The sequence below is a fragment of the Botryllus schlosseri genome, chromosome 13 (genome assembly GCF_051294905.1).
Source record: "Botryllus schlosseri isolate E-star chromosome 13, Bs_hap1, whole genome shotgun sequence".
Lineage (NCBI taxonomy): Eukaryota > Metazoa > Chordata > Ascidiacea > Stolidobranchia > Styelidae > Botryllus > Botryllus schlosseri.
Window position 1 is genome coordinate 15285203 of NC_137248.1, and position 17252 is coordinate 15302454.

A 17252-nucleotide genomic window follows, 5' to 3' on the forward strand; every position below is an offset into this window, starting at 1 on the left:
GCCCAGTATCGTAAATATTTGAACGGTGAAGACAACTGCGGGCACTCACATTCATACTAGATTTAAACTCGATTCAGTCAGATATTCGATTCTGGATTTGTGATAGATTGGTCGCGGCATGTATACTGTTTGAACCATGATACCAGAAAGTTCTGCTTCATGGGTTGAATGGTAAAGGTAATATTATAACATTTATTATCATATCACTGGTTTCTACCATCGGTATAACACCACGTTAGTATTTATCACAGAAATATGGCTCACACGATGAATGCGATGAGGTGAATGATTCCCGTCACAATGACGTCACAGTTGATCGACATTATTATATAACTCATGAATTATACAATCCAAAACAATATCTACTTATGTTATATCATATTATGAAATTTTCCGAAGGCAAAACATACTTATCACTTCAACACTATAGATCTAGAGTAGACATTACAATCTCAATCGCAAATAGGAAAATTGTAGCTACAAATCATTTATTCCACATTATTATTGAAGGATTAAATAAATATATCCCGTCCCAATTTCGCCCCTGCATACGTTAGTGTTCTTGTTGGTACCATCTCAGCCAACGTGACCTAACTTATCGGCATAGTTGTGGATTTATAAATCGTGTCTTCCGAAATTTCTATATCATGAACGGCGGATGACGGTAGGGCGGGGTGTCAAACATACGGCACGCCAGACCGCCAGCGAAGCGATTAGATCGAAAAATGCATGTATTATCCGGCACATCTCTACTAATGGCAGATATTTTTGGTATTTAATAGCTGTATTAAATAATCCCACAAGACTGCAAATGTTGAGTGTTCATAGATGTCATAATAACCAACCGACATCGGTGTTCCAATGTCATTCTGTTCACCATTGGGAATAAGTCATTGACACCCAATTCCGGACGGCAAATATTTGCACACTGAGTTTAGAGTTTTATGGAAAGATATATGAAAAAGGAGCTATTCACAGAAGCGAAAACGTCAATGAGAGACCATTATATGCAGATTACATGGAGATTAAAAAATAATTACAAAAAGTATACTTCCAATATATCTGGTCGCACTGTTGTATCACTTCTGACTCAAGAGATTACGCCCCCAGAAAAACCCGAATCGCGATTAAATAGTAGTAATAATGAATCAATTCCTAAATGTCTACACTTACAGGTAAATCTTTCGCATACGTATGGGGCTAAAGCAAGAGTACGAATAAAGTAAAGGAAACATGGAAATATGCCAGCATATATCGTCGTTAGAGCCACGTTTTATCAATTTATAACTGTATTAAACCGGCCAATCATCGTATTCTTGCCAATTCCATTATTTACTAATATAGGTGCTGCTGGAACAGAACCTCTGTGATCGGTAATGAATTTAATGCAATACACGATTGTATATATAGGCTTCACAACAAAGTATGCAACTGAAAAACGGGAGCATGGATTTTGAAGCACGATTTCGAAATTATTTCATTGGTCCGACCCGCGAGTAAGGCTGGGCAAAATCGAGTACCTGAGTGATTCGATTCCGAATCCCGTATTTCACTTCGAGTCGAGTCGAGTATTCGAGTATCACTCATTAGGACGTCACAACATAATGCACTATGTCAAAGTTGAAGGATGTACCTTTTATGCCACCACAAAGAACATTATACCTCTTATCCGTAACATTAAAGATACTTTGGTATTTTTCGACCACACCGATTTCATTGAACTTCTTGACAATGTTGTGAGATGATCATGACTTCGGAAATGCGTTATTTCCAGTAACATTCGTAGCTTTGTACTATGTCTCGTATGCTGCGACACGGCCAAGCGTGGTTTCAAGGCTTCCAAAGTGGAAAATATTATCCAAACTATACTTTTTGTTAGTCAACCAGCTTTCAGTTGCGAAGAGCGTATAATTTCAGTACTCGAAATAATCGTTTTTTTACTACTCGACTCGAATCATTGAAATTAACAGTCGATTCAAATTCGAGTACTCTAATCATTGTGCCCAGCCCTACCCGTGAGCGATCTGAAGGTTCAAATCCGGCGCGCGACGCCAGTTGAGTTGGACACCCCTGCTGTAGGAGAAGGAGGAACACATTGGGACAAAAACACATTTTTTGTCATAAAGGTATTTCGAATCCATAAGTACCAATGAACTTGAGCAACATGATGAATGTAGGGGAGATGTGGTACCGATGAGACACTGGGACCGAAAATACTTGAAAAATTATCTGTGATAATTCCATGAATACGGTACGCAAATTTGTCTACAATTGGATGCTGGCAAAATCTTTCCTCACATGCAAAAAACTTCGACCTGCGTGAGTCATGGGGTTTGTGACAGATTATTTATGCTTTGGGGGGTGTAAAATAAGTTTGGATGCATTTGCGTATGCATTTTCAATATCACCTTACACACTTACAAACCAGCCATAATCATTAATGTAAAGTGTAGGGCTTGCATCAGGGTATATAATGGAACATAGTTTTTAATTCAATGCCATCGTCGAGTGTACTATTTTCAATCCTAGTTACCTGTGGTATTTTATCGCTACAACGAGGTATTTGAAAGTCAAAACTTCGATATACGGGTACTATGCATGTGCCATTAACTTAATTTTGTAACTTTTGGCGTAAATCGAAACGAGATTTTATACCAACATTTGAGTTGATATAATTTATTTTTTCTTGAAGGTGGCGACAAGATATTCTTCATTGGCTTGCTGTAGCTTAGATTATAGTACACAACAGAATAAGTTGAAACATTGAAGCAAAAGGTCTGCTTTTCTCGGCTGAAGATTTGAGGGCCAGAGATCATTTTGCAATTTTTGATCCATCGGAACCACATCACCCCTAAATAAAACGGATATTTCCCAAAAATATATAATTTGAATATACGAATATATACCGAAAGCTCAGGCACTTGGAAAATGGACCTTTTTTGTCCAATTGTGAATTGTGCCTCATAGGCCTATGGAAAAATTGAACATCACATCAGTTAGCAAGAAACATAGAACTGTTGAAGAGTAGGATGGATCAGCAGGTGTCCAAGTTTGGAATCGCAATGAAACTTGCTTAAAGTTCAATTCCGTTTCGTCGATCCACATTGCTTATAAGTAGGACGTTTTTTAACATATCAACCGTTTGTTTTAAATGCAAACCTAGATATGTCGTATATTCAACTCCCTGGTCAGTGGCGTAGCCAGAGAGGGGCGAAAGGGGCGATCGCTCCCCCCAAATTTTTAGAACGTTTTCCTATATGGAAAAAAATTATACCTTACTTGGAAATTTCCATACCATATCATATTTGAACATTTCCATATTTCATTCCATACCATGCCATGCCTCACAATACCGGGAATGTTACAATTTCAACGCAGTGCCGGAGAGTAAAGCTGAAGATGGTATTGAATCACACACTTAATATTACTAGAATATTCTCGATCTGTATTTTAAATATTTCCGGTGCGGCGTACTGCTCTACCAGGGTGATCTGTACAAATGTAATTCGTAAACAATGATTTGAATATGCACCTCGTAATAGTGAACTGGATTGCAATTGGAATTGAAGCAATTCATTTGTTGGGAACGTTATTCAATATATGTCTTGAACAGAGTATCCGTATCTACTATTAACTTCGCCGACGTGCACCGCAACCCCGATCATGTTACAACAGAACAAATTCGTCGAAGCCAGCGCGCCACCTTCGTATCAGAATAACGCTACAGGAGCTGTGATAAACCCCCAGCCATTACCTGGACCAACTTCATGTAATCCACAACCTCATTATCAGCCTACGCCTGCTGTACAACAGCCCATTTTCCAGCCAGTATCCACAATATCCGTCAACGTCAACTCTAACAACCAAAATCAGCGTCATTATGCGCAGAGGAACCCAGTGTCACGTTGGTTTGCGCGAGGCGATACCAGGGTGAGTGATGGCTTTGATTTGCGTTGATTTGTTGAGCTCACTATACCGCGTATCTTATTTCACTATCCAAGTAGCTTTTTTACTTGTAGGCTACTGCAGACGATAACAATACACGTCACTTTTTCGTCAATGATTCCAGGCAACAGGAGATCCGACCTCTGTTACTAATTTCAAATGTTCCTGAACGCACAGAGATAGAGTTAGGCCCGCGATTATTTCTCTGTTGACATCGGATGGGCATCTAGTAATATTGGGAAGCGCACCGACACCTACTTCACGCTACTTGTGTATTTCGAGTCCCTAATACGTTTATCGCTCATTGCGTAACTTCTATATAGGTACGCATAAGAGAGCATGAATTTACGTCTGATCGACAACAAAATTCATCACTTTAGAACAGAATTGGGCAAAGTGCCGTCCGAAGCCATTCTGTGCGGCCCCCCATGGGTTGCTTGGAATTTATAACATTAAACCTGCTTTTTGCATGTTGATGCATGGACCAAAATCATAGGCTGTATCAACTAAACCAGCGGTTCTCAACCTTTTTGGACATGCGCATGGCAATGTCCAGCGCATGGACATTTTCAATATACCGACTCCGACTCCGACTTGCGATTTTCTTCCCCTCTGCAACTGAGTTGTAATTTGCAAGTAATGTCTAATTTTATCGATATCAGGGGTGGGCAACTTTTTCGGCCAAAGGAACACATTAGATTTACGAACCATTGCGTGGGCAACTAGAATGTTGATAACCTTTTTGTGGTCGTCCGATGGGAGCGAACCGAATTATCTAACATTGCAAACCAGACTTATATTAATACGCCCTAAAATTGATAACAATATGTCATGCAACTGTGCAGTGTGCAATCAGGCCCTGTTCGCGCGAAGTGCAAAATTTTTTTGCGAGACAATTACTGAATTATATCAATAAACATGTTGCTAACATACATTGGGGGGTCGCATCTGTACACCACTGGGCTCATTTGGCAAGGAAAGGATTATTCGATGTTTAGACATAGCAAAATCGACGGTAGCGGTGAACATGCCTCTATCATTTTGTGGAAATGTTTCGTCGTCGACGATCTCGCTGCGAGTGCACAAGCGAAGTCGCATGTTTCACGACAAGTTATCTCCTAATTGCGAATACAGTTAGACTCAATTCTGTGAATAACATGTATTTATAATTTTCAGAAGGGGGCTCCAATACTGAATGCAAGAAACCTAGTGACAATGAATCATGCGATGTACTGAGAAAAATTTCAAGTCAAATAAATCTGCTTTGAAATATTCTACTTTATGGTCATATACGAAGTTCTGGGATAAATGTGGCTGGCCCCTGGATACGTCAATCCGTCAGAAATGTTGTTTTAGTCATCATCGAAATTCGTGGTCATGCTAATCAAATTTTGGTTGGCCTTACAGTTGCACCTGATGTTATAAATAATTTCGAGAATTACCTCGCCGGCCACACCAAACTTTCTCGTGTGCCAAATTTGGCCTGCGTGCCACGGGCTGGCCGCACCTGATCTGTATGGTTATTAATAACAGTGATTGGTGGTACATAAAAATTATATTGAAAATCCTTTGAAAGCAAATGTTTTCAGGATAGCGAAGTTGGCGTTGGAGTCGAAGTCGAAGTCAGGGCCATTTTCACAAACTCCGACTCCGACTCCAGTCAGTATTTCTCCCACGACTCCGACTCCGACGCCATCAAGCGAAAATTAGCCACACTCCGACTCCGACTCCACCAACTCCGATTCCACAGCCCTGGCTGTGACTGTTTCTTATTTGATACCAAATGTTTGATTTTAGTATAGGTAGCAGATAATGCACTTCTCACGACTTCTCACGATTCACGCCGCGGTCTACAATAACAATACTACAAAATCGGAGTGAGCGGAAACCTCGGCGACACAGGTGCAGACAATGTGGCGCCTAATCCAACCATGTTATTTTGACATCATCGTGCAATAGACAACGATATATGATCTTACGCTTGATAAATGTAAACCAGGTAATGCCGTTTATAAAATCATCCATTCGCTAGTCTATCGGAATGTTCAAAAGTACGGAACATGTAACATTGTAACAATAATCTGATAAATCCTCAGATAGTGCTAGATTGGAACAAATAACTTATGTTGATTATTTAAGAAATTTCATAATTTGGAATATTTGTGATCTAGCGACTAATCCACAAAATGTTATTAAATTTCGGAGTCAGGTATGATAGGCCTAATAAGTTTGGAGATAATAACATGAATATGTGGTGATCGATATGTTAATAATACGAGATAAGGATATGCTGGTAGCGACTACAGAGACTATGGCGTCGTTGTGTGGTGCCATGCTAAATTTGATCAGTTTTGGAATTGAATTAAATTGTGTTGATTTAGGGTAGCCTAATTGCGGGCGAAATCTGGCAATCTTATATTGCATCTAAGTCTGTCTTATAGGCAGTGCAGTTCGCCAGCTATTAACAACAGCTACCCAGCGCACCGAGCTTTCGGCTACTGCCAAAGCTATGAAGTATATTGACTTGCTCCAAATCTTCGAAGAACATCAAAAGTTTGCTCAAATAAAGTTGAAATCTGCCTATACTCCGCTGAGCGCGACTGCTGGTGTCTGTATTTGGCGAGCTTTCTTGAATACGAAATAAGTTTCATCTTCAACATCAACAGTCGTCTTCTTAGAAGGGTTGTGAAACACATGTATAGTCACAATTTATACAGACTTTGTCAATTTCTTGCGCCCCCCCCTGAGGGCATCCCGTGCCCCCCAGGTTGGGAACCCTTGAACTAAACAGTAAATACGTTTACCTTGAAGCCTGTTCATTAATTCATTAATATGCCACGATTACGCTGCGTACGTACCTCGCATGCGTCATCCAGACTCCAAATAAAGGCAATGTGGCAAAGTATGAGTAACAATTAAATTCACAAAAAATCACTCTATTCATATAGTTAAGGTCAAACCCTTGTGGCCATTGTCGCATTATGCATGATACGGTACGTGATTGAAATTGTTCCGTGAGGCGTTTCCAAATCCTTAAATCATAAAACAAGTCAATCAGTGCTCGCGATTACTATATGGCTCATCATATCTATCACCAATATAGGATGTACGGGCATGTCCGAAAGAGAAACCCAAAAGCTGAAACTCAAAGAAAGTTCAGAGCACTAAGTATCTGTTTACTGGAGTTATAGGGGTGAACCCGTACTCCAAGTTTTTGCCGAGCATGTCGCCGAGATTTAGGATTTGAATTATGACAAAAGCACGAAACACTCGGTCAAGGGAGGGCGAATTTCAGAAAAACTGGAAACCTCGCTCATCATCAAGGCTATTTGAGCTGTACTCTGCTCGGAATGCAGCGACCAAGACAAGCTTTGAACTATCCCATTTACATTTCAGTGCAGTGATTCTCGAACTGGGGGGGGGGGCGTGGGAGCATCTGAAGGGAGGCACGAAGCCGAAGATGATTGAAAAAAATATTCGCGCGATATCCTCCTGCTCAGAGTATAGTTATTGCTCTGTGTATTGTCCAATTTTGATTTTACGGGCATCTCTCATCAACAACCATAACCTTCCATGCCATCAAACTATCCGTTGAGATTACTAGAGTCCTGGTTGCTCTTTTTAATATGTTGTGATATCGTGATATGTGGGGTGGGCACGAAACTTTTCACTATCATAAAGGGGGAGTGCCTAAGAAACGTTGAGATACACTGTTTTAGTGTCTTAAGGAGGCACTGCACTCTAAAAATGACGTGGTCTCAAATTGAAAAGCAAAACGAAAAATTTTTTGGCTGCAGCCGTTTTTCTTCAGAACGCCACCGTAATGGAGTTGCAATTTATTGAAATTTCCACAGGGGTTTCACGCTCCCGCAGTGACGCAGATATCGAGCTTTATATAGTTGTCAGCCGATGTTACGAAGGAATTATGTCGTACACGCCAAGGTGGTTTAGATACCGCGTTCAACGGAAAATGTCTAGTCAGGAGATTTAAGTGAAAATTGGGCCTAGTGTATTATATTTCTTTATTTCTTATATATTCCCAAATTTTATGTTACACGATGACTGTCCGAATCAACCAACCATTGAATTCTTGTCGGTAGGGTCCAGCCCGCCTATGACAGCTTGCGGATGAAAATCCTTTGGCTAAAACACCAGAATGTTTTGTTTACTAATTTCCTACCAACAATATGTGGATATTACATATATATAATTGTCTTAAAACCCAACAAACACTTTGGTGGATCCATCCGCGGAAACTCTATACTACACCCTTACGAGCGTATAGCTTTCAGTTTTTTTCTCACTATGCTGCCTGCGGCAGCTTATCACTGCCGCACTGAACCAACTCATCACACTAAAAAGAAAGTGGGAGATTGAATGTATTTTGGTACCGCAACCAATATATTTTGAAACTGCATTTGAAGGGTAGAATATACGAGATCTAAATCTACAGGTATTTATTTGCATTACATTTTCGAAGGACTGGTAGGACGTAGGACTCGACCGGATCTTTAGAACTGTATGACGGAAGTATATGAGATTGTCGAACCAGTAAGCATTACTGATTACTTTCAATACTTTTCGTAAAGGAACCGGATGAAAAAATTCTAACCTCACCACTAAATTTGAAATACAAGCAGTGTTTCGTTTACTCGGAATCTGCCTCGTGGACTGGATGTTTAACACGATTGATTTATATTGTTGACTTATCATTTATGTGTGTTAAATTTAAATACACTTAGGGTGCTATAGTAATATTAGTTATGGATTTTGGTTAACAGGGCCATCCCTATGTGCCGGATAAGCTCGTATGCTCTATTCTCAACACAGTATGCTGCTGCGCGCTCTTGGGAATTCCTGCCATTATCTTATCGAGCCAGGTAATAGTGAGATTCGCATATACGACGATGACATTCGAAAACTATCGCGACAAATAGGCCTTCACCAACATAATGAGACGTGTCTGCAGAGTGAACGGCAGTGGTTCTCCACCGCAACGGATATTCCTTCCGTATGATGACTGGTGGATTCTCAAGATCCGTGTACTTTGCGGGATCACAATTTTGCTCTTTTATTCAGATAAAGCCGGTTCCGCACGCAGAAACGCTTCTCTTCATGAAAGCGGAAATCATTTCTTTATTTATGATTTGAATTTACTTTTTATTTGCGCGGGGATTTTTAACTAATTAATCTTGCGCGGAAACGTTTCAAATTAAAAACAAAAAAGTTTTTGAATTGGTCGGATAATTTACTGTAGTAATTTACGTATCATTTTCCCCCAAACGAACCGTCATTCCCATAAGGCTACCTGTTGCGGTATTGGCTGTGGCCAGTTTTAATGACAATGGCGCTCCGTCTGCTTCATTTTGAAGATCAAAATCGGATCCATCACTTTTATAATTCGCGCGAGTTGTTCAGTAACCAAATTCAGGAAAATCACCTTCTTCTGTCACTCGGTGACGCTATGCGGTCACAAACGTTGCCACACGATTGTTATTTATGATGGAGCAAAACCATTGATTTTCTGTATTGACGCGATATTATATTAGAATATGTGGCTTCATCAATATTGCAACGTCGTAGGTTATATTTCATTTTGTTCGGTATTTGTAATAATATTTTTCCATTAATATATTTCAGGCCAACAGTTTGCGAACGCACGATCCACATAGAGCGCTTGGAAAAGCGACAGCAGCTAAGGCATTGAACGTCGTGGGCTTCATCCTTGGGATAGTTAGCATTGTGACTTTCCTGGCTCTGTATATCTCCAGCATGAGTAGAACCAGCGTATATTATTAAAGTTGAACATGTCTAAGTAACGTTCATAATAGAGATGTTGCCGACAAATTGATTCAACATAGCATCGTTCGGCCAAACACAGTCAGTGTAATAATATTTCCGTATTTTTTTGCAATGATTCGATTCCTACAGTTATATTGAACCATCGGACATATATGTTGCGAAATTATTTGCTGCTTTAGTGGCTATGCTGAAGTTTAAATGAAGCGACCGCGGCTTGGCGCGATCAGATCTTCCACAGCAACGTAACGTCAGAGTTTCGCTGCCGAGTTAACGCTCCACCTTTTGCTGCTCATAGGCTTAATTTCTTCCTCTTCTTCGTCGAGGAATGAATCATTATTGCTATATATTGTCCAAATAGTACTACATGCCTATGTAGTATCATTTAGGTAATATGTATCACTCAGATCAGTGGCTTTCAGTCTCTTCATCTTGAAGGACTGGTAAAGTTGACAACAAATTTGTGGACAGGTGAATTGTCGTAACTTCAAATAAACCGAAGATATTTACAGCTCAAAAATCATTTGAAAATTTGCGAATTTTATAAAATTCTTTTTAGCTTCCACCGGTCCCGAACGAGTTGCAGGCTACTGTTAAAGAGTTTGGTACTAAACTCGCAGCATGGTTAACTCTTTCATTTCTCTAACTAGTAGAGGGGAGACGAACGTCTTGGATGCAATTGAAATATAACATTGAAATATATTTTGCGGACCGGCAGAAAATTTCGCAAGGACCGGCGTTGAAAAGCCTCTGACTTTAATTATGTTTCGTGCTCCTTCGAAACTATCCAGTCATCGTTGACACTAGATGAAAATAGTATATGTTTATGTAGCCTATATACAGTGTACTGTGATTTCTAATAATAAATCGCGATCATGTTCGAAAATAGTGTTTATTAGTACATTTAAATGAATTCCGCGAGGACGCTCACATACTGGTAAGTGTAATGCACACGCATGAAGAATATAAAAGTTGGAGGAAATGTGGAATATATTGTAACCCAATAAATCGGGTAACAATGCTACATATGAGTTTCTTAAATCCTATTCTCTTGTTGGCGCCAACGCTCCGTGATCCCGGCTCTTCCTGGAAGGATATATGGTATCACAGGAGAACGTATGGTAACCGCATGTTATAAGCTTTGAGCATCCTTTAGGCCAGTGGTTCTCAACCTTTTCCACCTCGCGGACCGGTAAAATTGCAAAAAATGTTTGGCGGACCGGTGTGCTTTTAAAAATTATTACGGAGCCAAAATGTAAAGTATACAACCGTTCTTTGCAATCATATGGGGCTAGAGAGTGACATTTAGACAGAGGTGGTCAAAGTAGTCAAGAAAGCTACTCAAGTAGAAGTAGAAGTGGTTACAAAAATCTACTCAAGTACGAATAGAAGTACTTTTTACATAAGCAACCTAAAACTACTTGAAGTAGAAGTAGAATTGACTGACTTTAAATCTACTCAAGTAAGTAGGTAGTTTTGAAAATAGTCTTAGTTAGTTCGCATGGACTGTCAAAAGCTGCAAATTGAGCTATGCGGAAGATGCAGAGATCTTGATTCGTATTGACGTATCCCAGGAGGTTTCAGTTTTCGACAAAATAAGCATTTTTTCGCATGATGGGATGCAAATTATAGTGTTGATATGAAAATGCGATACTAACCCTTTGTTCACTAGAAGACTCCGTTTTAGAGAGCATCATGGCATGGCGCCCTGCCCTATAATATAAGGCCCCAAGTTTAGAGAGAGAGAGAGAGAGAGAGAGAGAGTCCGTATCAAACCAAAGTCCATAACAACAGACGGCAGTGATGGTGGTACCGGAAATATGCATGCACAGCATTCGGTATTGGATAGGAATGATCGATACGAATTTGAGGGTCAACTAGTCTGATCACACCCGCATCGAATAGGTACACTTGACGCTATAGGCGAGAGTAATACGGAGAAGTTGTATCGGATACGGTTTTAACACTTTGCGGGATTATTATACGTTAATATACGTTTCTATGTGTCAGAGGTTTATCTGGGCTCCTCATCGCTGACCTCTCTGCGATTGCATGGGCTCGAAAACCAAAAAAAAGTACAGTGAGCCGTGCTTGAAAGTCGGCGGCAATGATCGAATGAAGAAAGGCGCATGGAAGAGAGAGAGAGACTGATTCGTGGAAAAGAGAGTGCAAGATAAAGTCGTCATGAAAAAATGCATTGAACTGTGTAAATTGCAATTGTGCTGTTGTCATTGCCATCGTGCCATTGTCGTGGAGCGCAAAGCCTCATAAGGCTATAAGCACCACTGCCGTACATTATCAATACAATACAATACGTTAATAACAAAAATTATCAAAATAAATTTATATTTAGTGTAGCTTTATTTTCCGAAAATAGAGGCATTACTACACTTGCTTTTATGCTTCAACATGTATATTCTGCAGACAAAAGAACTCAAAGTAATAAGAACCCAAAGTATGATACTGGGAATTGAAAGTGAAATGCAAATACCACTTCTAAAAAGCGGAAAATATATTTCATGTCCATAAAGCTTCGAAGGTGATGTGCTAAAACAGGTGCAACGGTAAAAAAGCCGGATTTTCCAGATTAGCTGGACACGTCATGTGCTGCTAGATTACGATATGATAGGTAATTGCTAGACTGCGAAACGGTAGTTTCAAACGTTATGGTGGGCCATATTTACTGTGATGAAATATTTGATCTGGGCGACAATGCGGTGTGATCGGAACCATGCCATCCGGCACCAAAATTATATTCACTGATAATTTCGTGAAAAAATATTTGTCACTCCATACCTACTGTACGTGAAGCGCAACAAAATTTCTGGGCTTTACTTGACTTTTATGAATATTAAATGTTGAAATAAATTAAATCAAATTAAATACTCCGTGAAAGCAGCCCCGAAATTCCTCAGGCTATCGTTCGTAATGGGGGGATTAAACTACTTCTACTTGACAAACTGGAAATAGCGAAAAGAAAGTAAGTAGATCACAAAATATTACGAAGTAGAAGTAGAAGTAGAGAAAATCAGATCTACTTGAGTAAGTACCAGGAGTAGAGGAAAACTACTTGAGTACTTCCAAAAGTGGAAGTACATCGTTACTGACCACCTCTGCATTTAGAGGGTTTTGATCGTAATTAATTATCTTCTTGGTGGCATCCATGTGATTTTATGGTAGTGAGTCTGCTGAGTCGAGGCAAAATTGCCTTGTCCAGATAAAAGTGCTACCGCCGAAAGTCGTTTACAGCAGGGGTTAACAACGCGGTGCCCGCGAGGACTAGATGAGTAGCTCTCGAGTCTGTTCTACAAATAGATCGAATGGCAGTATTTACCAATATTCGTCAGATTCTTACCAGTGAGCATTTCAATATATGGATTGATTGGTTTATCTATACTCGTTTAAATCACATTACCATGAAACTTACATATGACTATACATATGTAGGCTATATAAACACTTAAAATGATGATATCAAATATCTTCAACTACAATTAGTAATTACCAACATATGTAATAGAATCACAATATATCGAAGCCGCACTGACTCTACATGCAACATGTCGGAATGCCATCCATGGCACGGTCTTCCTAAAATGGAGAGGGGTCCGTTATGGTAGCTCGACGTCCTGGACAATGTCACAGCAGTATACAACATCACTACACGGTAGCTGTGTAGCAGACAGCCGTGAAGTACTAGCATATTTTCAATATTTGTATGTCCATTATATACGTATTGCATCTTTTGACAGAGCTTGTTTCTTATACACTCAACGCAGTTTAGTACCATGTTTCTAACTTTCTGTAATCGTTGCAGCAGTCCGATAAATGCAATCTGTCATGCAGTAAACTTTTGATGCCTTGTTGACACGACAACATACAGTGGTGCATGCGCACTGCGCGGCATTTATGAAGGTTGCAAGCGTGTTTGGTTCAACTTATCGTTGTGAATCAACTTTTTCGAATGTAAACTTCATCAAAAACAAACACAGAACACGCCTCACTAATCCACATCTAGAGAAATTAATCAGACTTGCAGTGTCAAGTTACATACCAGAGTACAGCGCACTAGTTAACAGCATGTATTAACAGGCTATACCCACTTACTGGAATAGAAACAGATATATGAGGTCCAGTCTAAAGTGTGGCATGATTTATTTTAAAATTTGAGTTGACTGTTGTGGTATAATTTGTACCAACAAGGTGCAAAGTAATTCATGATTTCTTAAAAAATCTTAGTGGCTAGCTAGTTGAAATGAGATATTTCGATTTGAAAGACTCTCTTAAGCCTGGAATAGACGATCCGTAAACGCGTCCGTATCTTTCTCTCCTTATTTCTCTTCTCAAACGGATGCGTGCGAGAGAGAAGAGGGACGAGGAAAAAATGAGGAGCAGAAAGAGCAAAAGTGTGAGAACCCGCACGCGTTCGCTTCCACGCGTATTTTCCATCCGTTCAGCCAGCAGATCTGTCTCAGTAGTGATCGTACATCGCACTTCCTGAAGTTGCAGTGATTAACCATGCGATATTATGCTATTTTCAGTTGTAAAACAAAATGAGTAATATAGAAGACGAGAATCTGATTGCCGCTGTGTATAGAGCTGTACAATCACACCAATCCAGACTACTATAACAAGGTAGCCAGGAACACAATTTGGCGTGATATTGTTCTGTGATATGGACTTGAAGATATGTAAAGTATGTGAAGTCTTTGCATGCTCGGCATAGTATACATCAACATTCAGAATCCAACGGGGGAAGACATAAAAGCAGCCAGAACACCTAAAAGTTTAACATTTTTCTTCGTAAGGCTTCATATTTTAACCACATTTTTTGAAACGGGGCATACTTCGAAACCAATGAACCCTCAAGCTCAAACACCAAAGCGACAATAATCTCAGGCTCGATAAACATTTGTGAATATTACCAACAGTCCCAACTGTGAAGCGTGCAGGTGATGATCACGTGAAAGTCACGGCTGAGCGCATGTTGTTTACTACCCTTGCGATGACGCAATCCCACTATCTCACTATAGAAATTAAACATGGAACGGCAACGACCGATTTTGCAGCTTCGTTCCGCTCCGCCGAGGTTGGAGTGGAGAGTGGTTTTGCATAAGCGACTGTAGGATTTCTGGCAATCCAAAAGCTATCTTCCCGAGCACAAAAATTATTGAATAAGGTCTTGATCGAAAGCCACTGTTGCACCGATTCCGAAAATATAAATTAAAATAATGATCAGGCACTGATCCACCTAGAATCCGTCCTCGAAGTCGAAATATCGGCATTGTTCGAACAATCGGAGAGTCGCAACGGGTCATTGTTATGGTCATTGTGTTGCAGTTACCCGATTGTTCTGAACAATGCCGATATTTCAGACTTGGAGGACAGATTCTAGGTGGATCAGTGCCTGATCATTATTTTAATTTATATTTTCGGAATCGGTGCAACAGTAGCTTTCGATCAAGACCAGATTCAATATTTTCTGGGCTCGGGAAGATAGCTTTTGGATTGCCAGAAATCCTACAGTCGCTTACGCAAAACAATTCTCCTCTCCAGCCTCTGCGAAGCGGAACGAAGCTGCAAAATCGGTCGTTGCCGTTCCATGTTTAATTTCTATAATCTCACCAATCCCACTAAACGCATGCGCTCCGTACAGATCGTCTATTCCAGCTTTAGAAGTCTTACCGCAATGTGATACATGCCCAAGTGCTATTAATATCAAAGCAGCAATTCAGTCTGGTACAGGTAAACGGCAGAAGTAAATGCTGGTAGCTCGTCGCTTCAGTCAGTACCCAAGAAGTAGCTCTTGGTTGCAAAAATGTTGGTGACTCTTTCGCGCCGAAGGCTGTGAGTTTAACCGGCCACGCCAACTCGAATAATATTTTTCACTTCGACAATATCGAGAGACAAAGCGTTTCGGAGTCGAACCAAGCACCTTGTCGTACAACCTTGCTTATTTCCCACCACCACCAGAATCAGGTTACTCTGGCAACTACCAATACAATGCGCCGCACGAAAACACCTTACAGCAGCTATATCGGCCATCCGCAAATCTGGGCGGAAAAAGCACCTCGTCAGCCCACCTTAAAAACGTTAGTCTTGGGCCCCACAGTGCGGTAAGCGAAAATTTCCGATCCTTCATGACTGAATCTGTTTTCTCGCTGCCGAATTTTTGGCACACCTTTCAGAGTCTCATTTAAGTCTAAAATTCATTACGTGTTGGTACTTCGTGGTGCATTAATGGCTGACGTCGAAATGCCTATTTCTGTAAATCATGCGTATTTCCCGGAGAAGGGCGCCTAATAAGCAAAAAAATTAGTGACACTAAGTCGCGCAAAGCGCGAAAATAAATTAAAAAATGTTGAACAAAGTTTCAAAAAAATACGCCATGTTTTATGTTCATTTGCAAAATAATTTTGGGCCTCTTGCAAGCTCGGCCTCTCTCCAATTGGGCGGTTTGGGGGTCCTGCACAAACGAATGAATCGAAAACGAATGATCGCGCAAACTGTGCTGTTTAGCGATGAGTCAGCTCGTATCTGTTCTGTACTTGTCACTTGAACTTCAAGTCAAGTCGAACATGTTTCCAGCCCCAATGCTACCTCACAAAGTTCTGAATCAGTTTAAAATTCGATGTTTTATATATTTTATCAATGGACAAGCCTTCAACATTGCATCTTGAAATTAAGGTATAAAATTATAATTTACCTGGCGGACCGGCAGGAATGACGTGGCGGACCGGTGCTTGAGAACCACTGCTTTAGGCCAATTATTATAAAAGGCTAATAAGACAAAGCTGATGGAATGTTTTGTGTGACTGCAAGATGGGCTCTGCTTGCATATAACGAGGATGATCGACAGCATGGGTGATTTCACTGGTTACCATGTCACTTCACCATGTCCATTTGCTCATAGAGCTAACGTTTTCGAATTGCAACTTTTCTCGTCGCTATCAAGCAGATTCGAGCAACTAGCTAATTGTACAGGTGTAATTAGACTAATTAAAGAGGAAAGCCGGTGATCTAATACTAATAAAATTTGTGAAATGTTTGTATGCTCTGATTATAATTCTACAGGAGAACTGTACAGTGCGAACCGAGCCAAGCTTGGTGTACAGACATTTGCAACTCTCTTGCTCATGAGCATGGATTCTGATTTGATACGAACTGCGAACATGATTCAATTTCCAGGTTCTCGCCAATTCAGTAATTCTTCTAGTCTAATTTGGTAGAAAACTGTGTAGCTATTATTAAAGTTTAATCTGATTCGCGAATGCTGGAAATTTTCGGCAGTTTATTTACGGCATGTCTGCACACGGCACTGGAGCTCAGTGCCAACGACGTACAGATAAGTATAATTATATACGTGTATTTTGCTAGCTGTTTCAACTACAGATTAAGTTGCCATATTTTCTGAATAAGGAAACGAATACACACGCAAAACGCGCTGCATTGCACACGCATTCGTAGAAATTCTGAACTACTCAAGTAGCGGTATAGCCCTGTCTATA

The 17252-nt window shown here is 40.2% G+C and overlaps 1 protein-coding gene across 1 annotated transcript; it reads left to right on the top strand.

Annotated features, from left to right (window-relative positions):
- Window positions 1–3278: 3278 nt before the first annotated feature.
- LOC145453184 (uncharacterized) lies at window positions 3279–10630 on the top strand. The gene is made up of 3 exons (XM_080331161.1): window positions 3279–3930; window positions 8727–8825; window positions 9586–10630. The coding sequence occupies exons 1-3, from the start codon at window positions 3664–3666 to the stop codon at window positions 9742–9744; spliced, it is 525 nt and encodes a 174-aa protein (XP_080187287.1). The 5' UTR covers window positions 3279–3663; the 3' UTR covers window positions 9745–10630.
- Window positions 10631–17252: the final 6622 nt, after the last annotated feature.

Bases quoted from the DNA above. Each gene is read 5' to 3' on its own strand.
- LOC145453184 (XM_080331161.1), top strand. From the start codon at position 3,664: ATGTTACAACAGAACAAATTCGTCGAAGCCAGCGCGCCACCTTCGTAT. The intron at 3,931-8,726 runs GTGAGTGATGGC...TTTGGTTAACAG, and splicing joins TTGCGCGAGGCGATACCAGG to GGCCATCCCTATGTGCCGGA. The intron at 8,826-9,585 runs GTAATAGTGAGA...AATATATTTCAG, and splicing joins CCATTATCTTATCGAGCCAG to GCCAACAGTTTGCGAACGCA.